General features: G+C 46.1%; 1 protein-coding gene across 1 annotated transcript in view; it reads right to left on the bottom strand.

The window, feature by feature from the left end:
• LOC121336602 (multiple epidermal growth factor-like domains protein 6) overlaps positions 1 to 24,711 on the bottom strand; it is a 184,462-nt gene that overhangs the window by 28,656 nt on the left and 131,095 nt on the right. Inside the window, exons 9-23 of the mRNA XM_041405927.1 lie at positions 23,163 to 23,285; positions 20,539 to 20,676; positions 18,066 to 18,188; positions 17,081 to 17,203; positions 15,989 to 16,141; positions 13,564 to 13,695; positions 10,935 to 11,063; positions 10,626 to 10,754; positions 9,368 to 9,502; positions 8,244 to 8,378; positions 7,672 to 7,797; positions 7,224 to 7,355; positions 6,219 to 6,347; positions 4,101 to 4,232; positions 794 to 922 (exon numbers count right to left, since the gene is read on the bottom strand). Coding sequence (XP_041261861.1) covers positions 794 to 922; positions 4,101 to 4,232; positions 6,219 to 6,347; positions 7,224 to 7,355; positions 7,672 to 7,797; positions 8,244 to 8,378; positions 9,368 to 9,502; positions 10,626 to 10,754; positions 10,935 to 11,063; positions 13,564 to 13,695; positions 15,989 to 16,141; positions 17,081 to 17,203; positions 18,066 to 18,188; positions 20,539 to 20,676; positions 23,163 to 23,285 — 1,968 coding nt within the window. The remainder of the gene's footprint in view (positions 1 to 793; positions 923 to 4,100; positions 4,233 to 6,218; positions 6,348 to 7,223; positions 7,356 to 7,671; positions 7,798 to 8,243; positions 8,379 to 9,367; positions 9,503 to 10,625; positions 10,755 to 10,934; positions 11,064 to 13,563; positions 13,696 to 15,988; positions 16,142 to 17,080; positions 17,204 to 18,065; positions 18,189 to 20,538; positions 20,677 to 23,162; positions 23,286 to 24,711) is intronic.

The raw sequence follows: 24,711 nt of genomic DNA, 5'->3' as shown, positions 1-24,711 counted from the left end.
TGGAGCATCTTCCTTCCCATGAGAGGGCAGCAGCTGCCTGCAAGTGCTGTCACTTCCCTCCATCCTCACTGCTAAAACTGGCTGATAAAGCTGCTTTCCATGCAAAATAGTTGTGACTTTGGTTCAAATACCATAATTTGCAGAATCTTCAATCACCTACACTTAACTTTCACAGTGCCTGAATGGCCCTGTGTTGTTTCTCTTGTGTTTTTTAAAACAAAAAAAATCTGCAAAATGATGCAGCATGAAAGCAACCTCCTGTGATAATGCCACGGACTGACTCACCATCATGTAGCTAAAGAATCCTGTCCAACCTTTCCAACACCTTACCAAATGACTAGGTGATAGAAGATTAGATAGAATAGAATTGGATTTATTTAAGTCAGAAGTGAATCTGTTCTTAAAGAGTTCTACAGAGATGATGCACACATCCATGTTTTTCTTGAAATTGCTTCAGGAAGGCACTGGAAACAAGCAAGCATAAGGCTGAACAAGCTTTTCCCTGCTCAGTGCTCGAATAGTGGGACCCTGCTTGAAAAGAGTCTTCACAAAGACTCATAAAGCAGAAGCCTTAAGCATATATCTAATTTTAACCATGTGAAAACACGTGCCCAACATTTGGCACCCAGCACGATGCTCTGCTGAGTTAGGAGTTCACATTTCAGGATCGGCTTCCAATAAAGTTCAGTGGTTCATTTAGATCCAATGCTGTCAATTGTAAAACCTGCTCTCTGAATAAAAACCAGAACAAATTCTCCATGAATCCTAGAGGGATCAGGGGGATCAGCAGTACCTTTTTCACAGAAGGTTCCTGTCCAGCCCGCCGTGCAGGTGCAGGCTCCACTGACGTGGTCGCAGGCAGCTCCGTTCTGGCACTGACAGCTGGACTCACAGCCTGGGCCAAAGCTCCCCTCCGGGCACCCTGCAGCACAGGAATCACAACCAGAGGATGGCTTAATGCCAGAGCACATCAGGGATCAATGGGGAATTTTTACATGCATGGGAAATCTGACTATTTCCAAAATAATCAAGGTGTAAAGGTAACGGCTTCAAACTAAGATTTGAGTGTTCCCCTTGAGGTTCATGTAAGCTGGGCTACATTTAAGATCTATTTTAGAAAAATTCCAGAGTGTTGAAAGACCAAATTCTGCACAGAAAATGAACACCTTCTATTGCAGAGCCTGAGACTTCACAGGTTCTGCATGATGACACTGTGCCCACTGGTCTGGAGTTGCTTATGTGCACATCTCCTCTGGGACTTCATCAACTGTGAGGGGAGAAGCTCCTCTCTTTTCCTGCAAATCTTCTTTCTCCAGAAAGCTGGAGAAAAGATGAAATGTGTTGGTTGCCTTCACAAAGTTCCAAATTGAATGCTGCACACTTCACTTTCATGCTCTGCTTTGAAAGATTCATGTGAAAACATTACATCTGGGGGACAGATTAACAATTACATTTCCACAGCAGTTAATGTGAGGAGTTTTAAAAGATTTGCATGGTACTTGCTATCAGCAGAAAGAAAACATTTTGAGAATGAAAATAATTTCTTCCAGGATTATAGGAAAATCAATTAAGACCAGGGCCAGTTGCCTAATTCACACTGGATATTTTGGACAGACTGAAACACAGAGATAGACTTGGCTAAATACAGTATTACAGGGCCTCTACTCATGTTTGAAGGTCTTGTGAACATCCCTCTAAAAGAGTTATGGAGATTATTGCCAGATCTCTTATAGAAGTCTATGATTTAGCATTTACAGCAACAAAGTGATTTTCAGGCAATCTGGAAGGAATCAGAGAGAACAGAAAACAAGAGCCCTCAAAGACAGCTCCATGTCTGGAATAGGGGGGTGGGTTTGGTGTTGTTTGTTTGGTGCCATGGGTGGGCAGTGATTGGAGCTGGCAGGAATTCAGCTGCTCCTGCAGCTCAGTGACTCTGCCAACTGTGTGTCTTACAGAGGAGCTGGGAGAAGAGCAAGGTACCTTAAGTATTTCTTTGCTTTCAAAGAGTCAAAAAATGTGACCTTGTTTAAATGCATGTTAGAATCTGGTTTTTTTTTGTACTTACAGGTAAAATCCCTTCCTCTTCCATGTCTGGAATAGGGGGGTGGGTTTGGTGTTGTTTGTTTGGTGCCATGGGTGGGCAGTGATTGGAGCTGGCAGGAATTCAGCTGCTCCTGCAGCTCAGTGACTCTGCCAACTGTGTGTCTTACAGAGGAGCTGGGAGAAGAGCAAGGTACCTTAAGTATTTCTTTGCTTTCAAAGAGTCAAAAAATGTGACCTTGTTTAAATGCATGTTAGAATCTAGTTTTTTTTGTAGTTACAGGTAAAATCCCTTCCTCTACCCAAAGTTGCACATCACTGTTTAACAAATAAATACATAAAGGTGCACTTGTGCCTTAAAAGCTTGATCCTTCTCCATGTTTCCTTTTCAGCTGAAATTTCAGAGAATCTGTGCAAGGGAAATGGTGCTGCAGTGCAGCAAGAGGTGTGGGGCTCTCAGCAGAGCTCCCTTCAGGTGTTTAGCCCAGAGCTGAGGCTTTTCAAGGTGATGGCAAAGGGTCAGAGCACTTCACAAATGATTTCACAGTCCACAGCACAGAGAATCTGCCCCTGCTCCAGCAGGCACAGGCTGCTGTGATGCGTGTCAGGATCCAGCCACCCCGACAGAGAACCTAAGCTCCTGCCAGGGGAAGGAGCCCAACCTGCAGGGAGAAGGAAGGGATGCCTGGGGAACAGGGGAAATATCCAGGGATAGTGAAGATTTCACCTCCAAAGCAGCATAAAATTATGGGAAGAACTATGGTTTTCATAATCTTGTGCATACACACACACATATATATATATATATGTGCAATTTGAAATATATATATACACATATGTATATATATACACACACACATGCACAAAAAGGGGTAAAAAGCAGACTAAATTGAACAGAAAGCCCACAGAAAGAACTTTAGGGTCTGCCAGATGTTGCCAGTGGCAATGGCTTCACTGATTCCCATCCCAGCGAGGATTACAAGCAGCTATTTGGCCACTCTCTCTGCAGAGATGCTATTTTGAGAGAGATCAAGAGTGAAAGAGAAGCAGAGCTGGCAGCTTCTTCTCTGGGAGCTGGTCCTCCCCACACACTGTCCTTCCATTCCCTCTGTGCCAACAGCAACAAGGGCTGCAAGATCAACTTTCCAGGCTTTCTTGTCTTAGGTCATGGCTCCAGATTAATTGTTTTGACATTTCTGTGTGACACCAGCAGTTAATCCTGCCCACACTACTGAGACTCTGGTAGCTACATCTGTGCTACAGTAAGATTGTTAAACTAGCAGATAAAATGTTTGTTTTATTTAACAGCATCAATATAATCAATAATAATAGTAATAGCAGCTTAACTATGCAACTTACTGCCACAAGATGAAGTGGATTCCAAATGCTTGCATGAAATGAAAAAGAAAATAGGCACATTAATTGGAAAAAAAAATCAAGCAGTATTAAATATAGAGATATTGCTTCTGTCTCATGAAGCTCCTGAATGAGAAATTGATGGTACCTGGGGAGACATATGAGAAATTGACTGTGAGCCTGTTTTCATATGCTTGAAGCGTCTGCTACTGACCTCAGTTAGAGGTGAATGTTAAGGTGAGGGTCATGGGCCTCTGATAAGACTGTTGCACACTTTTGTTGTTAATAAATACAGGACTCCAAATTCCTGTTTTCCTTCTGTTATGTACATGTGAAGTATTTCTATATATCTGACCTGAAATAGAGACTTACGAAGGGTAAGTGCTGCCCTAAAACTGAATTAAGAAAACCAATACGGAAACTCTTATGCCACAACCCAAATACACATCAATCCTATCCCTCTCAAGAGATCCTAACACTAAAAATAGCTGCTGGATCCAAAACAAGGCTGAAAATACCTTTTCTGGAAATCCAATTAGGAAAAGCATCTAACCCTGCTGAAACACGAGAGCGCAGCGTGGGGCAGCGCAGGGGCGGAACAGCCCGGGGAGCGTTCCTGCGGGGAACGACCAGGAAAACACAACTTCCAGGGATCTGGGAGTTGGGCTTTGGGAGTCCCACATGCTGGGGAGGTGGGTACTTACGGAGCTGGCAGTGCTGCCCGGTGAATCCCGGCTGGCAGGAGCAGGTGCCCGTGGCGGGGTCGCAGCCGCCGTCGCCGCCGTCGCAGGCGCAGGAGTTGGCGCAGTCCCGGCCCCAGCGGCCGCTGCTGCAGGCTGCCAAGGAAACGGGGTCACATCCAGCACCACCCCCAAACCCTGCTGCACTTCCACGTGAGACAGCACAGAGTACACAAAATGCTGTGGGACTGAACTCCCAGCTGCAGCGCAGGCGCAAATTGTGGAAATAAAGACCATTTTTCTGGACACGAGCAGATATTGTCCCATCCACCTAAAACTAATAATTTGTAGCCATAAAACTAATCATTCATAAGCTGGGCCAAGGGAAATTTAGGTTAGATGTTAGGAAAAAGTTTTTTTACTGAAAGAGTGTGTCCTGGTTTAGGACAAATTTGGGACAGAACCTTTCATTCATAAGCTGGGCCAAGGGAAATTTAGGTTAGATGTTACGAAAAAGTTTTTTTACTGAAAGGGTGTGTCCTTAGGACAAATTTAGGACAAATTTGGGACAGAACCTTCGAAGGGGTTCCTCTAGAAGGCACATTCAAGTGGCACATTCAAGTGGCTGGAGAGTGATAAAGATATCACTCTTGTCTTTATCCAGAGTGATAAAGTTCTGGAATTATCTGCCCAGGGAGGTGGTGGAATCACCGTTCTTGGGTGTGTTTAAAAAAAGACTGGGTGTGGAACTCGGTGCCATGGTTTAGTTGAGGTGGTGTTAAGGCACGGGCTGGACTCAATCTTAAAGGTCTCTTCCAACCTAGTGATGCTGTGAATCCACACCCATCAGTCACAAATCTATAATTTCATGGAAATAAAATACCAGCTATTGACTCACTCAACAAAAATCTGCGTAACCAGAATTAGTTAATGGGTTTAACCACATAGATTTGGGAGCACCCTCCATGCTTTCCCCAAAATACTGGGAAATGCAGCATGGACACAAAGGAATCTCACAATGTTTGTTAAAGCAACTTACTGCTTTCATCTTAAAATCACACAGCACTGACACAATTACACCAATGTACCACAGCATGTCCTTTCTTTCCAGTAAAGGATGAAGATGAAAGTGCCAATTAGGGCAACAGAAACCTGATTCTGGAGTTGGGAATCTGTTTAATGCCTGGTCTGCAATAGCTGGAAGAGCTGCTGTACCAAGATACCACTGCAAAACAATTTTTCTCAGATCTTATCCTGAATAGAAATAAAAGCTTTCCTTTGTCATGGTCTCTCAATTCTCTAGACAGCCCAGGCAGTCATCAAAAGCCATCTCAGTGGCTCTACACACTACCAACTGGTTTGATTTTTAAAATATACATATGGGTGGAAACTTCAGATTTTCCCAGCATTTTCTTCAGTACAGGGCCTGAGAGGTCAGGTGCAAAACTTGCTGCTAGCAACACTGCCAATTAAATGATTTTATGTGTATAAGATCAAGTTTGCAAAGAGGTTTGTCTTCTGCTGGCTTTTTGCAAGACACATCACAATGAATCAAGCAGAAGAGATGTGTCACAGGAAGAGGGAGGATGGCTTCACATTTATATGGTGCCATCCAAAAAGGGCAAATCTACTCTCTCACACAGCCACCAATATGGAGAGGGATGCTAAAGTCAACAGAAGGATGCTCTGCTCTTCCAGAGAACAGAATTTTTCACAGCATTTATATTCCCAAGTTAAAAAGTGACCTTTAGACACACGACTGTACATGCCACTCACTTGTTGAATAAATCTCCCCCAAATAAAATGAGAAATGGAGAATTAATCTCAAAACTAATCTGCACTGAAAATGAAAAACAAAACTGTCTGTCAGTCAAAATGCTGACGGGACAGATGGTATTGGGCAAAGGGATCCATAGTGTTGAAATAAGAGCTTATATCAATACTTTGCGCTTCATCAGCCATCTATTTCAACGCTTTGAACCTGGATAATGAAGGATTATAACCACCCAGGCTGTGCAAACCCACAAACACACAGTTTCAGAAGCAGTAAGATTAGCAAAGCTACATTAAAAAACTGTAATAAACTAAGAGCAAACAGAGCAAACGCGCAGTCCCCAGAAGGTCCCGTGTGCCCTGACTTACGCTGTTTGCAGTCGTGGCCAGTCCAGCCCGGGGGACAGGAGCACTCTCCAGTGATGTGGTGGCACTGAGCACTGCTGCCACAGCTGCACAGCCACCGGCAGCTCTGTCCATAGTGCCCATCGGGGCAGGCTGAAACAGACACAGGCTGTGACTTCACCCAGCTCACTGCCCGGCCACAGACCCATCTTCCCGAACAGACAGCGACAGCTCACCCCCTAAAACAGGCTTTAGCTGAACCCAGGAATCAAAGCAGTAACACAGAAATATCTGGGGTCTGCACCCTGGCTGTCTGGGGCTGAGTCCTGGAATGTGGGAATAGCCTGAGTGACTTTTGGGTACTCCTGTGTATCAAGCTGTTTCCTCAGAGGACGAAAACCTTCCTGAAAAACCACTTTATGACTAAAAAGAATTAAAAATGTGCCACCACCAAGGTCTTGCATAAAGCAGAGCTGTCCTGAGAGCCTCTGTGCAGCTCAACAGCCACACTCAGGCAGCCTTTTAACACCCAGAGGCTGAAGGGCAGCACAGAACAGCTCCCTGAAAGTATTCCCATGGTCTCTGGCTGCAGGGATAGCACTGATACCGCTCCCTCATCTTCAGTGTTATTTAATCCTAAATGATTTACACCAAGGAGTGTTGCTGCAAACATAACTCAAGAATGATGCCCCGTGGGCCAGCTGGTCACACCTCTTGCCAAACAGCCAGAATTACACCAGCAGTGGTGTGGCTGTTAAATACTGTATTTCCAAGTACAGCTTGCCATAAATTAGGTCTAATGATAACATCCATTTGGGATGCAGTTTAGCTGATCATGTGCATTTATCTGCAATCTCCCTCCCACAAATAACGTCAAATCCAACCTGGGGAATTCCTGGAGATGAAGGGCACTTAATCTCAGATCAGCGTGCTTTATCTCACAAAAGAACAAGGAGGCAGAAATCAAACCGTAACCTGAATTTTCAATCTGACTTTCTCTTCATGGGGAAGGCTGAGGCAAGGACTTACTGGCAGAGCAGGATGGCCCAGTGTAGCCAGGGGGACAGTCACAGGCTCCAGTTTCCCTGTTGCACTGTCCCCCGTTGGCGCAGGGCTCGCAGGAGTTCTGGCAGTCTGGTCCCCACTGGCCATCTGGGCAATCTGGAGAAAAAGCACACAAGGTGTAACCAGTGACATTTTCTGTTTCAGGACAGTTGTAGATTTCTGCTGTTACCCAGAAGAATTTAAAAATAATAGTAACACTGAGCTGGATTGTTACATTATATTGTTATACATCCCTGTCAGCCCTGTCATTAACCTGCAGCACACAAGAACACAGCTAAAGAGAGACCAAGGGCTCTCTCCCAATTTCCATCACAGTTTGTCTGTTTATTGGTTTGGGAAACAGACAAATTCTACTTCCCATCATGCCTTCCAAAGCCAGGCACTCCCTACCTTGGTCCAGCACCTCACACACCTTGCTCACACGTAGCACCAGTCTTCCCAGCTGGGCAAACACACTGCCCTGTCCTCGGGTCACACGGGGCTCCTCCACAGCTGCACCTCTGCCTGCAGCCCATCCCAAAGCTGCCAGGCTGACAAGCTGGACAAAAAAACCCCAAAGTCATGGTTAGGAACATTTTGAAGACATCAGGAGGCACCACGGCCACCAATTTTAAACTGAGCTGTGCTGGTAGAAGCGATCAGTGTTAGCAGCAGTGTCTGAGCAACTGGTCTGAAATGAACTGCAGCAGAGCCCTGTAAAATCTGTGCCTGAAGCTTTAAAAGGAACTATTGTTACCTGGACAAATGTTAGTTTGAGTAACTGGCCTCAGCCTTGTGCCTCGACCTTTGCAGGGAGAGAGAGACAAAGAGAGACAGCATTTGCCAGGCTCCAAATATCACTCTGGTTTCAGCGGGGAACTGCCAGCTCGAATCAACAACAAATGTACCTCTTTATCTGCAAATTCTATTTCTGAACCTCTGTTTTCTGAATAAGCTTTCCCATCCCAAGTGTGTCTCCCAGGGAAACATGCAGTGAGTACCTACACAAATGGCATTCTTCTCCATGAAACCCAGCTGGACACGGATGTTTGCAGGCTCCTGTTTCAGGATCACATAGAACATCAGGAGGACAGCTGCACCTCAGTTTGCAACCAGACCCATAAAACCCCGGAGTGCATTCTGGAAATAGAAGCAGATACAGAACATGCATGAGAAAAAGGAAAAGTTAAAAGAAATGAACAAAAATCAGAAAATAATTTGGCAGAACCTTGCAGAGAATATATTATAATGTACATTTTAGAGGTGTTGTTAACAAAGTGTAAATACTTAATACATGCTTACATTTCAAAGAGGTTACTGCATAAATGTAACCCAGAAACAGAGTGGCAGAATGCTTAAAGATTTATTCAATTAGAATACTTGAGGATGAATTCAATTAAATACATTATGGAATTCTCTTCTTTGATGTCTAAGTTCTGCTGCTCTCTGCTTTGGTGCACAGCCAGTGCTGGGCAAGGCACGCTCCCTGTCAGAACTCAGCCCATCAACAAGAATGATAAAATATTAAATATTGTCATTATTGCTCTCTACCAAACCCACCAGAATTACTGCCATAAATCCAACACAGTCCTGCCTGGCCAGAGAAAAATCTGAAGGGAGAATCTTTATTGTGTTACTCCAGTGCTGTCTGGAAAGGGCTACTGAGACATGCAAACATGAATGCGGGATACAATTCTCTTTGAACTACCCCCAAAAGCTACAAAGAGTAAGTTGAATTCAAAGAGCTGCAAATCTGAAGGAAAGGCAGCATTACTGAACCTGTTTACAGATCACCCCACTGCCATAAAACACAGATTTTTCCACTTATTTACTGACCATGTCAAAAAATCACAGAAATAAAAATTCATATGATCTTCATTACTTAAGGCTGTATTAGTATTTAGGTTCTGGATTTCTGTTGTCATTTGACCAGACTGAAACACCTCAAATTCCTAAGCTCTATTCCCCTCAATACTCTGCAACCCTAGCAGGGTTAAAACCCCACAAAACCATAAGTAGGATGCAAATATATGAGTAGCAGCAGCCAAACAAAGCAGATGGGAGAAAGAAGGAGAAGTTACTGGGACAAAGGAAGAAGCAGACGTGGGGAACCTGGCTGTGGGTGGTACCTTTGTGGCACTTTTTGCCGTGATAGCCAGGCTGGCAGGTGCAGGAGCCGTTCCTGGGGCTGCACTCCAGCGTGTGCTCCTTCACACACTGACACTCCTCCGAGCAGCCCGCGCCGAAGGCCCACCTGGGACAGGCTGCAGCCAGAAGAAAAGGAAGCATCAGCTCTGTAATTATGCAGGAGCTGGCTGAAATTGCTCACTGCTGCAGAACACAACCGCTGCAAGAAGCAAAAGCTCGGTTTTGCTTCCAGCCAGTCCACCCCCGTTCCACAGCAGCACCTGTTCATGTGTGGGTGGGTAAAAGAAGAGTTTACATGATCCCTGTGCTGGGTCATTCATTTCATGTCAAGCAATACGTGGTGAATGCAAGAACCAGAAACATTTCAAAGCAAACTCAGCTGATTTTCCAAGTGAAAAAAAACCTGGGTGCACTCCAAGACAAAAGCTTTCATAATAAAACCCAAAACAAAATAAAACAAAATATTTTTGATCTTGCACAGATTTTTACTAACAAAAACAGTAAGTACAAAGAAATTCGATCATCTATTTTGCAAAGTTTTTGTTTTAATTCTTTTTATTCCGTCTAATGTCTGATCCTCATCCTGTCCCAGCCAGCCCTGTTCCCCAGCTCCCACTCCAACCCATCAGCAGTCACCAACCAGCTCCAACCACATCCCAACCTCAGCAACAACCCTAAGGTTAGCCTGTTCACCCCACCTATAATCCTCACCTTTGTGCATCAGTAAATCTCAGTCCTTATGGCAAAGGTTAATTACTAGAGAAAAAGATTAATGAAGCTTCTGGGGCTTCTTGGCACATCTCAAAATTCCTGTTGTCCTGCTACTCCCAGACTACTGCAGAACCCAAAGTCTTGATCATTTTACCACAAAAGGGTTTGGGTTGGAAGGTCCCATAAAGCCCATCTCCTTCTACCCGCTGCCATGGGCAGGGACACCTTCCACTATCCCAGGGTGCTCCAAGCCCTGTCCAACCTGGCCTTGGACACTGCCAGGGTTGTGGAGCAGCCACAATTTCTCTGAGCAGCCTGTGCCAGGGCCTCCCAGCCCCATAGCAAAGAACAATTTTCTAACATCTAAGCTAAACCTTCACTCTTTTAGCAAATCCATTCCTTCTTATCCTAGCACTGCCTGACTGTGCACAAAGTCACTCTCCTTCCTTTCTGCCAGCCCCCTTAGAATCTTTTACACTGTCACACTGTGCACACATCAATCAGATCTCAAAACCACCGGGGACTTACTGAGGTGGCAGAAGCGGCCGTAGAGCCCGGGGTCACACAGGCAGGCTCCATACAGTCTGTGGCAGTGGCCCTTGTTGGCACAGTTGCATGGTTTGTTACAGTTCTTCCCAAAGAAACCTTTTGGGCAACCTTTGGAGTGCACAAACACAGGAAGGCATCAGTGGCTACAGGTCAAAGCCCCAAACCCGAGCTGGGGCTCTGCGCAGCCTCGCCAGCCACCGGCTTTTCTCACCCTCTGTTCTGCTCATTACTCAAAACAAAGGATCAAGGGGGGAGAAGTGGAGAGCTGAGGCAGAGCTGGAGCCGTACCGTCCTCGCAGAGCTGGCCCAGCACACCGGGTGGGCAGTGGCACTGCCCTGTGCCGGGGTCACACCAGCCTCCGTTCTGGCACCTGCAGACACCGGCACATCCTCTGCCGAACGTCCCGGGGGGACAGGCTGTGGAGAGAGCAGGGAGCGTGAACACAGCGAGAAACCCTTCCCCTGTGCTGTAAAGGAAGCAAAACAAGGCTTTGGTCACTGAGAAGGGCATCCAGGCTGATGAAGGGTCTGGGACACAAGTTGTGTGAGGAGCAGCTGAGGGAGCTGGGGGTGTTCAGCCTGGAAAACTCATGGAGACCTCATTGCTCCCTACAATTCCCTGAGAGGAGGGGGTTGATCAGACAGGTGGGGGTTGATCTCCTCTCCCAGGCAGCCAGCAATAGGGCAAGAGGACACAGCCTTAAGCTGCACCAGGGGAGGTTCAGGTCTGACATCAGGAGGAATTTCCTCACAGAAAGAGTGATTGGGCATTGGAAGGGGTTGCCCTGGTAAGTAGTGGAGTCACCATCCCTGAAGGTGTTTGAGAAGAGACTGGATGTGGCACTCAGTGCCATGGGCTGCTTGAGACGGTGGTGTTGGGCTACAGGTTGGACTCAGTCTCATAGGTTTTTTCCAGCCTAATTGTTTCTGTGATTCTGTGAAAACTGAGCAAGGAGAGAGTCCTTTTAGTTGAGTAGGCTCTAAACAAAATTATATTCTTCTGTAAAGCACATCCACCTGATATTTACTAGGACATCTCAAAGGACACTGAATTAACCAAGCTTTGGGAAGTACTGTCATGGATCCAACCCTCCCCAGCACATGCTCCCCTCCCACAAAGCACGGGCTCAAAAACCATTGCCTGTCAAGTCCAAAGCTTAAACATCAGAGCACAGCTTTGAAAACTTGGAGACAAATATTTTAAACATTCTTTTTTTCTCTCCCAAACACTATTATAAAAATAATATCTTGTTTTTCAAGTGTAGTTTCTGAAACTCCCCAGGTAATCATGGCAGCAATGGATCCACAACAGCAAAAACAAACTGTGAGATGCAGCCTTGCTCTGCTGTTTGCAGCCTGAGTGGATACAGTTGCTGGAGTCATCTGACTTCGCTGACATTTTATCAATGCACATTAAGAAAGTTGACATTTCACATCAATTTCCATTTGGCTTCTTTGGTGCATTATTAGAGAAATTTAGCTCCAGTTTTCTCCACTGTTTTAGTTTGCCCTAAACCTGCTGACCCTAAACCCATGAATTGTGCTGTATATTAAAAAATGCAAGAGAAAAGAGTGAAAGCAATCACACATGAGTAATTAATACAGATTAGATATTGTATTTATCACTGTCTCTGCTGACTTCATCAGACAGCAGGTTTAGCTCAATAACACAGTCCTATTAAAATTCTTTAAATTCCAGAGGTGAATTCCACTAGACTACATGCATGGATGTCTAGTGCAAATATATATCATAAAAGTTGTTATTTATGAAATGAACTAAAGAATTTGGATACTGCCTTGAAATTTTTACAATCTATCCTGAACTACCAGCACACCAGGCACAGAAGAATATCTTCACTTGATAGATTGAACTGTCTTAGACAGACTGGAAATTATCCTTTTAATCTCCCCATTTCTATTCTCTTAGCTGCCCCCAGAGTTTACAAACCAAACCCACCATCAGTCTCCCAAAATAACCACAGGCAGACTGCTGGTTTCAATCACTTGCTTGATTTTTCTACATTTCTGTCCATGTGATGACGTCTCCTAAACAATCTTGATGGCAATTAACCTGAAGAGTGCTGTCTACTGATGTCAAGTAATAAATTTTCATCGACTTTTTGTCTCACCAGTGACAGCAAAGACTTTCTGAGAATGATGGGCCATCATGTCACACACCACAAAATGGAGGGACCCATCTCAAACAGGAAATCTGCTGTATGATGTCTCAGACAAGCAGCAGACAAGTTTTGCCAAACTGCAGATGAAGAAGAGCACATCAAGAAATCACCACTCTCTTTCCAATGGGTTTTGACACATACTTCTGAATCAGAAAGATCTTCTGCCAGGAAACAGGAGCAAGGAGAGTGAAAACCTGTTATAAAGGCCACTGACTTGGCACCAGAATTCTGAAAAATACCATTTCCAATGTGAAAAATTAACTGCTTCAAGAAATTGATGCTAATAATAAAAAGAATTATAAGGAAAAAGAAATAGAAAACATAAGAGGTTTAAAAGGCTACAATGGAAAAAGACCAATTTTAGTGTATGTGTCCACCCAGGCTGTCACACCAACTTCTGGGACAGACTTCTGGAAGTCACCAAGGTAGGTTGTGGAATAAAGCATGGCCAGCAAACTCCATCAGCGTTTAGCAGCAGAGCAAATAGGAATGAAAACAACCAAATACATAGGACAGGGATGATTCTGACCTGACCTTCACTGGAGTGCAGGGACCTGGCTGTACCGCGGCATCACTTACAGCTCCTATTTAATGTGCCCCAGCACAACAAATCTGATTATGAGACAGCTGTGCTGCTTCAGGAGCTTCACAGATGAAAAGTACAAGAGGTTCCTGGCATTGCCCAGCAGCAGAGCCCCTGCAGGAGGATCAGAGCCCCTGCCAGCCCCCGTACTCACTCTCGTTGCAGATGACCCCAGCCCGGCCGGGCGGGCAGTCGCAGCCGCTGCGCTCGCTGTTGCAGCGGCCCCCGTGCAGACAATCCTCACACCTCAGGCTGCAGTCCTGGCCAAACGTGTCACCCAGGCACACTGACAGCAAAAAAACACACAGGGATGAGTGAGCAGCTGGACAAAAATGTTTCCACAAGCTCTTACCCACGGCTGGGCTGTGAACACCACCGGTTCGGCACAAAAGGCACGGCAAAATGGGCATTCATGAATTTCTCTCTTTGTGTTTCTAAGTGAAAGGAAAGCTGGGTGTTCAGCTGGAATTTGCTCCCCTAAATGCTGTAATTCTCCAGCCAAGAGCACTTTGAGCTACTTTTTAAAAGCAAGAGTTTTGCCTTCTGTAAAAGTGAATTTGATAATACCTAATACTTGATAATATTGTATATAACTGGAGGAATTTATTGGGACTTTCCTTCTCTCCTTGCTAGGCTATCCCTGTTGTTTGATTGCAGTAAGTGGATGTAGTGCTACTTAAACATAGTTCAGTGGTATTTTCAACCATACAGTGTGAGTATTCTAGAAAACAAAGCAAAATACACATTTATTGTGTCTCTTCTCTTCATGGAATGTCTCTTCTCTTCATGGATATGAAGAGTTTTATATAGGAAACCTGATATGAAAATGCATTTTTTCCATCTCCTTCCCCAGCCTCCTTTTATCCCTTGCCACCCTCATGCTCTTTTTGTTGGGTATATCGAGACAGGCATGCAAAATAAAGTGACTGGTAAAATACTTCAGTGGCATTGAAGATCCCCTCCACACAGTTTAGAGCCTTCAAGGCTTAATGGCTGTGGCTGGAGGCTTTTTGGAAGGGGATTTTTAACAGCACCTGAAAGTGAGCTGGCAGCTTATTTCAGCCTTATTTCAGTAAGTCACAGGCTGGTTGCATTTCACCAACAGTTTTCTGTGTGAGGCCAGATTTCCTCTAGGTCTGAGCACCCAACTGTTCCCTTTTCTGTAGCTGAACAAATGCCCAAGTTTTCAGGGACATTCAGAATCCCAGCTCCCACTTGGAATAGGGTACAAACTCGTACTTCAGGAGAAGGATACAGACCACCATGGAAAACATCATGCTTCCACCTTAAAAATTCATTAAAGTTACAGAAAATATTTAATTACTTGCACCAGCTTACTGTTAAAGCAGGCTTTTTTAATAATACAGATAGCAGAATAAAACCATGTCTGAAATCACAAGGAATAAATTACTGTTTAGGAGGTAAAAGAACTTACTAAACCATTTAAAGTTCCTTTTCTCCATCACCTTTTCATACAAACCACTGCATGCTGCAAAGCCTGAGCCTTAGAAAAAGTGCAGCTACTCAGCTGTGACTGATAATACCCAAATTTCCGTAGCTAAATATAAATAAAACATGCAAAAAGTGGTCAATAAATATTTGATTGTGGTTTCTAGGCCTGATAATTTTGCCTGTGGTTATCTCATTTATCAGTTTCCCAGTTGGTTATTGGTGTCGTTGAGTCCAGCTGGAAGCTGTGTGATTTGGGAGGGTCTTAACAGTTTTGTTCACAAAAAAAAGGTAATTTTTTATTAAAGTCAAGACCTGCTCCTGATTTTTGCCTGCAGGGCACAGTCCTCAGATAGGTAATTATAGAGTTTATACAAAAATCACAGGGCACATGTAGGAAAAACCAAAAAATCCTTCCTGGTGATCCACCAGCACTCAGCACTAAGCAAACACAGAGTTTCACCTCATAATACTCTTAAAATTGTGAAATTTCCACCTTTGGGTGGAAAGACTGAATCATGCAAAGCCCAGGTGGGTGCAAAGCTGTTCTGCACCCACTCCTGTGACAGTGGGTGCTCCTGTGCTGCTTGCCACCCCTTGAGCTGAGCAACACGTGGATAGGTTGGTGCTTTTCCCAGAGAGTCAAGGGAAACCTGAATCTTCAGAGGATTGTTTTTAACACAGACAAAATGCAAACATCTTTAACAAAAAGCCTCCAGCTGTTATAAAAGGGTTTGTAAACAGGGATCCATGTTCCCAGCTCTAGGAGGAAGGGAGTTTCCCCAGGGATTTAGTGCCCTGCAGTAAGCCATGCCATCCTCTCACCCCTGGCATGAAGAGCTCTCTGTGGCTGCTGCCCCTGGTCTCTGCAGACATCCTGCTTTCCAAGCAGCCTCCCAGCCACTGCTTGCTGTGCTGCTCACTCTTCCCTCCCTCCCAAAGCATCCAGGCAGCCTTCTGGCTCCTCAAACATGTCCCATTTGGGATGGAACCTCGAGACAGGCAGGATGCAGGATTAACGCTCATCCCTCCTCCTGATGCCGAGTCCCGCCAGCCCAGCCCCAAATCCTCTCTCCCAGGATGATTCCCCCAGGTTGCAGTGCTGGCTCAGGGCCCTGCTGGTCACTCACCGACCCTGTGCACCAGGGTGAGCTCTCCTCGGGGGTCTCCATCCTCAGCCAGGGCCCCGAGGGCGAAGCGGAGCAGCTGGGGGGGCCCTCGGAAGTGCAGCCCCGGGGCTCCAGCCAGCCCTGCTGCCTCCTCTGCATCCGCCTCCTCCACACCTAGGGCTGGACAAACACAGCCATCAGCACCCCAGCCTGCCTCCACGGCCTCTCATCTGCATCGTTTTTTACTATTATGATGCATTTAGATGTTCCAGTCACACCTCTGCCCAGCAGTCCCAGCCCAGGCATTTTCTCATCTCGATTTACAGAGTTTCTCCCATCCAAAAAAAAATAGAGAGAAAATGGGAGACACCCTCCCCGCCCCATCTTTCCCTTTTCCTTCCTCTGGAAAAAAACTCTGTTCCCAGAGAATCAAAATTAAATGAGGAGATTCATTTTCCTCACTTGAAGTTTGAGATTATTTTTAGTTAATGAAGGTCATTACTCTTGCTCGTTTTGGAGATGACAAATAGAAAGTGAGGCCGGCTGTGCAATTTATTTTCAGAAACATTAAAACCTGGGCCTTAAAATGACGGGAAATCAGTTGGCTTACTTTTTGGTGTTGGTTAGAATATCAAACTCTGGCTTAAGGTTTAGCAGTTGCTAAACTTGGTTATAAAACTGAGTTGCTCTGCTAAACTCTGGACTGGTTACACTGGCAGAAATCCAGAATAACGTCACTGACTAACAGAAAAGTTGCCATGGTTGATCAAAGAACAACCTGGCTACCCTTTTTTTCCCCCACAGGATGTTAAACTTCATCAAATAGTGCAAGAAAAGTGTCAAAATAGTATTTATTTCTAAACCAGGAGCTTTAGGTTTTCAAATGTATCCAAGGGATTTAAGTGTTCATTTGCCATTAATCTTTGGCAAAACCCATTACTGGAGGATGAACTTGGATCCATGCACTGCACGTAGCCCTACCCTGGCCACGTTCAGAGATGGCTCAAGCTGGGCTCCCAAAATCCCAGGATCTGTGAAAATCCCCGCTCCAAAAATCACTTTTTAAATCAGTGGGAAGTGCTTAATGGCCCTCAAGTTTTGAGAAGAACTCACCCACGCAGGCCCATCTGCTATCCCCAAGCCTGTAACCCTCCTTACAGGCACACTCGTAGGACCCCAGGGAATTCACACAGAAATGGTCACAGTTGCCATTATCCAGACGACATTCATCCACATCTAGAAAATCCAGACATAAATGGTGATTAGGAACAAGTACTTCTGCTTGGAGAGCCCATGCTGTGCCCAGCTGCATCTGACAAATTATTCTATACATAAGAAAACACAATTTTTCTTACGTGTTTTGAGGCTCTCCATTTCTCTCTGGTATTGGAGGTATGAAAACATTTCAGGGCAATGGGGAACAGATTATTTCACTGATGTTTTTGTCTCGAGTGAAAACAGATGCTTTAAGCTGTTAAGCTCAGTTGATCCTTCAGTTATTTGAGGGCTCTTTTTTTGTGGAAGGAGTGTTTTAACACACATCAGTATAAAGTGTCCATGGAGAGAGGAGGGAAAGTTTCTCTCTGCTGGCTCCTCTCCCACATCCCCACTTCCCCATGATGGTTGCTGGATTATTCCGGTATTCCAGCCTCATAAAGTGGAAAGTACACATTTGTAAAACCTTATCAGCAAAGGATCAGTGACTCTCATCAGGGCAGTGCCCACAAAGCCCTGCAAAGGGCTTTGACAGCATTTCTTCTGCCCTGGGCTGTGATTAGTTAGACCAAGCCACTGGTACCAAAAGTCTTTTGACACAGGCATGGAATGATGCAAGACAAATGGGAATGGCTTTAGACTAACAGAGGGAAGGTTTAGACTGGATATTAGGAGGGAATTCTTCCCTGTGAGGGTGGCAATGCCCTGGCTGTCCAGCGAAGCTGCGGCTCCCACATCCCTGGATGCGTTCCACATCAACTTGGACGGGGCTTGGAGCAGCCGGGGATAGCGGGAGGTGTCCCTGCACATAGCAGGGGTGGAATGAGACGACCCCTAGGTCCCTTTCAGCCCGGCCCAGCCCAGCCTTTCTCCCAGAGCTCACCGTCGCAGGAGCAGCCGTCGGCACTGAGCTGGAACCCCGCCTTGCAGGCGCACTCGTAGCCCCCCGCGTAGTTGATGCAGAACTGGGAGCAGCAGGACTCCCCAGTCTCGCACTCGTCCACATCTGCAAGGAAAGGGCAGCACGTTCAGCCCTCGAGACACCCCCAGCCTGCTGCACAGCTCTGCTGAGAGCTTTTGTGCTGCAGCACTCGCTGCTTTACACCTTCCTTCAAGCACATAAACACTGAATCCTGGCAGCAGCTGCCTTCTGCCTTCCCCCATAGCAGCCAGGACCCTCCACGTCCTGGGAGAGGCATCTCCTCTACACGTCTGAGCTGCCTTGAAGGGATTTACAAAACACCAGCTGGTCTTGCTGGTGGATCAAGGACAGGACTCGAGGGAATGGCTGGAGCTGTGTCAGAGAGTTTTAGGATGGATATCAGAAAAGGTTCTTCCCCCAGAGGGTGCTGGGTGCTGCCCAGGCTCCTCAGGAAATGGGCACAGCCCTGAGGCTGCCAGAGCTCCGGGAGGTTTGGACAATGCTCCCAGGGATGCACAGGGTGGGATTGTTGGGGTGTCTGTGCAGGGCCAGGAATGGGACTCAATGATCCTTGTATGTCCCTTCCAACTCAAAATATTCCATGGCTCTACGAAAAGAGACAACAGCAAGGACCCACCAGCCCTCAAAAACATTCTGTTTAACAGTAACCTACATTTGACTATTCAGACCTGCTTTACATTCAATCCTATTCACTGCAAACTAACAATGCTCTGATCCAACCAGGCACTTGCTGGACAGCAGCAGCCTGGAAGGCTCAGCTGCAGTTTCTGGTAACTGATTTCCTGTTGCCTCCTCCTGCTCTGTGCCCGCTCAGAAATTGGTATCATTGACACCACTGTTCTGGTGATTAGATAGGAGAGCTGAGCTGTTATCTGTGCACTGCAGGCTCCTGGCTGCTGTCAGGCTGCTGAGCAGGTCAGTGGCCATCCAGGGGCCACCTTGTCAATGCTGAGTCTGCAAAATGCTTCTGAACGTGGCCTGGCTGAGCAGCTGCAGATGGGAAAGGTCAGTGTCTCAATTAACCTTGGAAAGAGGACCAACTTTATGAGGAAACAAGGACAGGAGAAAGAAAATGTAATTAATCAATCGAGGTGAGGAGGTCAGTGTGAAAATGATTAATGCAGGTTATTTGAAGGCAGTGTTTTCCAGAAATGTCACAAGCTGATCTCCTCTGCAGTACATCAGGTGATGCCTCGCTCTGGGTTCCAGCATCAGCCCCTTGTTTGTGCAGGAATGCAAAATCTGCACCCAACAAAAAGGAGATTTTTGCTGTTAAGAGCAACTTTTCATGTCTTCAGCCTTCCTCTGTGCTCTCTCCCTTCCCTTGCTGTGTCTGGAGTATCTGCTTCCCTCTGAAATCCCCAGCAGCAGGTTACTGAGCTGGGATGTGGGCAGGAGGCTGCTTTGCCTCCTGTCAGCTGTACAGACAAGACTGTGCAACCCACCCACCCCTGTGAGGCTCTGGCTCCAAATCTGCCTCCCAAAGTTGTTTTTTTTTTCTTTTTAAGCTCCATCATCACCCGCCCTTGCAGTCCTCAGTGCTTCCCTCCTCCCCTGCTCCTCCTCTCTCCTGCACTTGGCTTTTTTTCCTTGCAAGACTCCTTTTGTCTGTAATGCCTCTCACACTCATCAATGCTCCCACTCTCTACCTCTTCTCATCATCTCATATCTCACTACACTGCTCTGTGGTGCCTGTTCCTTTTTCCATTCCCCCTCTCTTCCTGGCTATTCTTAAAAATTGTAATGGCATAGTGACAGCAAGCCCAAAGCAGAATGAGATACATTTTGCATGACAAAAAGCCATAAACAAACAAAAACATAAAACAAACACACACAAAAAAATATCTCATAATAGAATTGCTTAAAATATGAATGAATTTTTAAGCTTGTGTCTCAAAATAAACCCAAATCTAACTCAGGAGGTGAAAGCAACAAAGTGAGACTTCTCACAGGCAGAAGTGTAACCTCATCACTGAGCAAATCTGATGGAAACACAGCAGGCTCTGGAGCACCACGTGCAGTTTGTGCAAGAAGCACTTTGGGAGCAGTTGCACTGCTGCTCCCAGCCACCAGCTGAGAGGGGAAAGGACACAAAGTGGGGTCTGTGATGCTTGGGCTGCCCACGGCGAGACACAGCCATGGCAGCAGGTGATGCAGCAGTGTCACTGCCACTCCCTGCCCTCCTTGGGGACCCATGGCGAGACACAGCCATGGCAGCAGGTGATGCAGCAGTGTCACTGCCACTCCCTGCCCTCCTTGGGGACCCATCCCAGCCAGCTCCCAGCGCCAGGCAAGCTGGAGCAGCGCTGCCGGAGGACGGCGTTAATTAAAACCTGCAGAAGGAGGGAAGGCACGGCTTTTCCTGCAGGCTCCCCGGGCCCTTCCACAGCTCCCTGCCGGCAGCTCGGGTTACCTGTGCAGGTTTTGCCGTCCCCAGCGAGGCGGTGGCCGCGGTGGCAGGAGCAGCGTGGTCCCGCTGCCGTGTGCTCGCAGCCGTGCTCGCAGCCGCCATTCCCGTCCCGGCAGCTGTCCACGATTTCCATCTCGATGCCTTGCAGAGAAATAAATCAGAGGGGTGTTAAAAGGCAGCCCGAAGGATGTAAAACAGCAGCCATGAGTGTAATCGCAGTGTAATCAGCTCACAGCCCCTCCCCGGCAGAGCAGGTTTGGAGTCACTGAGCTCCAGGTGCTTGTGTCAGAACAGTGGATGCTCTCAAATTCAGCCATGTGAAGCTGGTTCAGTGTTCAACAGCCACCTGCTACAGGAGCCTTCCCAGCTTTCCTCTGGTTTATGCTTTGTTTGGAACAGTGCTTGCCTCAAAGGAGGAACAGAAGGATCTGAGGAGCCCTCCAACCCCGCCTGACACACTTCCCAAAGAGCAGCTTTGAGTTCTGCATGGCAATGGCAAAGAGCTGGGTTCTGAAACATCCCCCAAACACAAAGGCATTGAAACTTCCTCAGCAGAGTCCTGCTGCTGAAATGGACACCAGCCACAATGGAAAACAATCTCCAGGTTTTGGTTCTTGGATGTCCCTTCCGGGGGGACACAGCAGCTCCTCTGCTGAGACTTTGTCCCCTACAGCTAAGACAGGAGACAAAGACAGTGCCACTGCCAGCCTCCTTTGCCCTGACAGACTTCCATGCCCTCCTCATGTGGCTGCACTGGACAGCCCTCAGAACATCCTGGCCATTTCCAATGGGAACCCTCACATGGAAAAGGGAACACCTGGCCGCCTCTTCCCACCCAGCTACTTCATCAGATGATCCCTCCAGGATGCAAAGAAACCACAGGGTCAGTTAGATTAGCCAGCTTTTGTTACAGAGTTATTTAGAGAGGAAATAATTCCTCCTTCTACAGAGGGAAACTGAGAAATAACCTTCCTAAAGGAGCCACTGTACTTCCAGAAACAGCCCAGCTCAGAGTGGCCATCAGATCTGGCACAGAATTTCCCCAGACACATCTGTGCTGGTGGGCTCTGGTCCTACCCCTCTCTGTGCTCCCAGGGAGCACCCTGCTTGCCAACAAGAAATGTAATTCCATCTGGAAGAGGGTATAAATTAAGAGAATAAATATCTCTACATCTCATGCATAGTGTGATTATTTGCACCAGGGAGAAGAAATCGTGTCTCCTGTCCAGTGTGTTAAGCTGGGATTTAGTAAACCCAGCAATTAAATGCAGAATCTGACTTCATACACGATCTTCATCATTTACATTGTCCCAGCTCTTCATCAGTAAAACTGAAATACCAGCTCTTCCCCAGCCACTGGGGAAATGAAAGAATAAACAAAGATTTTAAATTGCTCAAACACTGGGATAATCCTGATCATAAATGTATGCAGAATGTTTTTATTTTTATTGTTTGCTCTGCAATATTGTACATGAGGCACAGAGAATCACCATCCCCTGAGATCTGCTGAACATCCAGAAAAATTATTATCAGAAAAGCACAATGAAATCTAAGTGGTCTAAACCTCTTTTTTATGCCTATGACAGAAGATTTCATATCTGTATATTAATCACATTTCCTCTGCCATTGCAGCACTCACAGCTCCCCATCACCTATGAAATAACTCTCCAGGATGTCTCTCACATAATTGGGTTTTGTTTTTAATGTATGTTAATGCCTTGAAACTGAATTTCATTCTTAATAACTATTTCTTACACACACATTCTTAAATAAAGCACTCATTCTCTGGCATGCAGCATATTTTCCTAAGGAAGCTCTGCTGAAAGCTCTTGCACGGTATTATTAGATTGAATGATCTCTGCCCACCTCTTTGCTAAAACAGGTCATGCTTTTGTCTGCATTCCAGGGAGCTTATGTTAGGTCCATAATAGCCCCAACTCTTCCACATCACCTCCTTTATTAATCTAAATTTGCCCTCAAGGGCAGGCCAGGGATCACCTATCAGCTAACAGCACTGGGAGTCAGTCCCCCTCTCCAGAAAAGCGGTGTTGATTAAGAAACCCCGCTGGCAAGAGGTAAGCATGTGAGGAAAGACAACAGGGCTCGCTTGAGCTTGGGAAGTTTGAGTTGCTCAACTATTTTTTCATCCCAAGTCTTTCTTTTTTTGTTGCTTTTTTTTTTTTAAAGCATCCTCTTAATAGTGTCAGTAATCTCAGGAGAAGCATAAGCAAACCCAGACAGGTAAAGACGAGCAGAACGTCGTGCTGGTTTTCTCTTGCATCAGCTCTGTAAGAAAGCTGGGAGGAGGAGGAGGAGGGCAGGAATGAATACATTTCACAGAACAGCAGCAGCATTCTGGTAGCTCTGCAGCAGAATCCACCAGACTCTGAAGATAAACCAACAGGGCTATTTGCTCTTTGAAAGGCAGTAATTAAGGTCTGTGAACACAGGCTTAGGAGAGCGTCACCCTGCAAACCCAGCAGCAGCAGAGGAAGAAAACAGTATTAAGCTTGATCTTTTGCATACATTTACTCTGCTGGGGATGCTGATCCCAGAGAATCAGAAGTGAGGCCTGGCAGGGAGCAGAGAGGAGAGGAAGAAGAGCAGGGCTTGGCAGGGTCACTTACGGTAGCAGCGCCGCCCGTCCGCGCCCAGCTCGAAGCCGGGGCTGCAGGCACAGCTGAAGGAGCCCGGGGTGTTCACACAGCGATGGGCACACCTGGCCCTGCCCTCTGCACACTCATCCACGTCTGCAAGCACAGAGAAAGTCGTTCAGCTGGATACTGAAATGAAAAAGTAATGCTGCTCTACATGGACGTGGCTGCGTTTCCAAATATCTGCTGGAAGGATTATCCTGGGGCCAGCCCACAAAGGGCAGCACCTGATGGGCCTAGGAACATTATACTCACATTATTCTCCAGAAAAATCTTTTTCTGAGCACCATTGACCTTGAACTTCTCAGTGTGAACATTTACAGTATCAAACACTATATTTGCAGCATCAGCCAAAGCAACTTATTTATTATTCCTGTAAAAAGAGCAGTGGCAAAAGAAGACCTCGTGTGAAGAACTCAGAAGAAACTTCCAAAACTGAAATTTTCACCACGTCCTCCAAGCCATTATAGTTAAATTAATGGAACAATAAGTAGCTGATTCTTTTCTGAATGTCAAATGATCTGGATTAAGAGGCAGTTGGGTTTCAGCAGGGATGATGGAGACAGATCCTCCCTGGATCCTGCAGCTGCTTTACAGCAGTGCAGTGGGGAGGCACCTGCTGCAGCCACAGCAGCTCCACCAGCCCTGTGAGGAAAGGAAAAGCTGCAGAGCCTTAAGTGGGGAGGCTGCTCCTCAGCCTTACACTTGCTGGTCTGTATTCTGGAGTTACATGTCCCCAAAGGTGTCCACCTTCCTAAAATCTCAGTGGAACATAAAAGTACTTTTAAGGAGTTAGTTAAAACTTTTAAGTTTTAATTAAAAACAAACAAACCCACAAAAATTTACACTAAATACAGCTGCACAGAACACTGACCTCTATGCAAAGACTGGTATCACACATGGCAAACCCCTGGCATCTCCTGTTCCTTCCCATTCTGACACCTTTCTGGCAAAATACAGATTATTTATTGTACCGATGCTGGGTCAGTGTCTTGAAAATGGCAGGGAGCAATCTGATGTGCAGCTCTTCACTCTTTATCCCAGCAAACCACACTTTCTATCAGTTTTGTCCCTCCACACGTGCTGTGCCCCGCACTGTGCTCGTGGCCCCTGCACTCGAGCAAAAGCAGCTTGATGGATGCAATCAGGTTCCTTGCAAAGAGAGCCCCCAGGCAGTGCAAACACCACACACTGGCTCATGAAAATTTCAGGACAAATGACAGCTTCTCTGAAGCAGCCATGGGAGCAGCTGCTGCTTAGAATAAAATGGGTTATTCCTCCTTTTTCTCTAATTGTCATTTTGTGAGTACACTGCGCTGGCCAATGCTGTATATTCTTTTGTGTATTCTTGTATATGCTGAAATATTCTTTTCTCTTCTTCTTTATAAATGGAAAAAATAAAAAAGCTGAACCACAGCCACCATCCTGCACAGGTTTCTTCCTGTCCTAGAGCTAATAGCTGAAGTATGACACTTCAGCTGCCCTCTGTCTCCTTCCAGCTCGGTTTCCAGAGAGTCAAACA

Source organism: Onychostruthus taczanowskii, unplaced genomic scaffold (genome assembly GCF_017590055.1).
Source record: "Onychostruthus taczanowskii isolate IOZ18803 unplaced genomic scaffold, ASM1759005v1 scaffold24, whole genome shotgun sequence".
Classification (NCBI taxonomy): Eukaryota; Metazoa; Chordata; class Aves; order Passeriformes; family Passeridae; genus Onychostruthus; species Onychostruthus taczanowskii.
The sequence above is the reverse complement of the archived record's forward strand: the minus strand, read 5'-3'. Positions and strand labels throughout refer to the sequence as shown.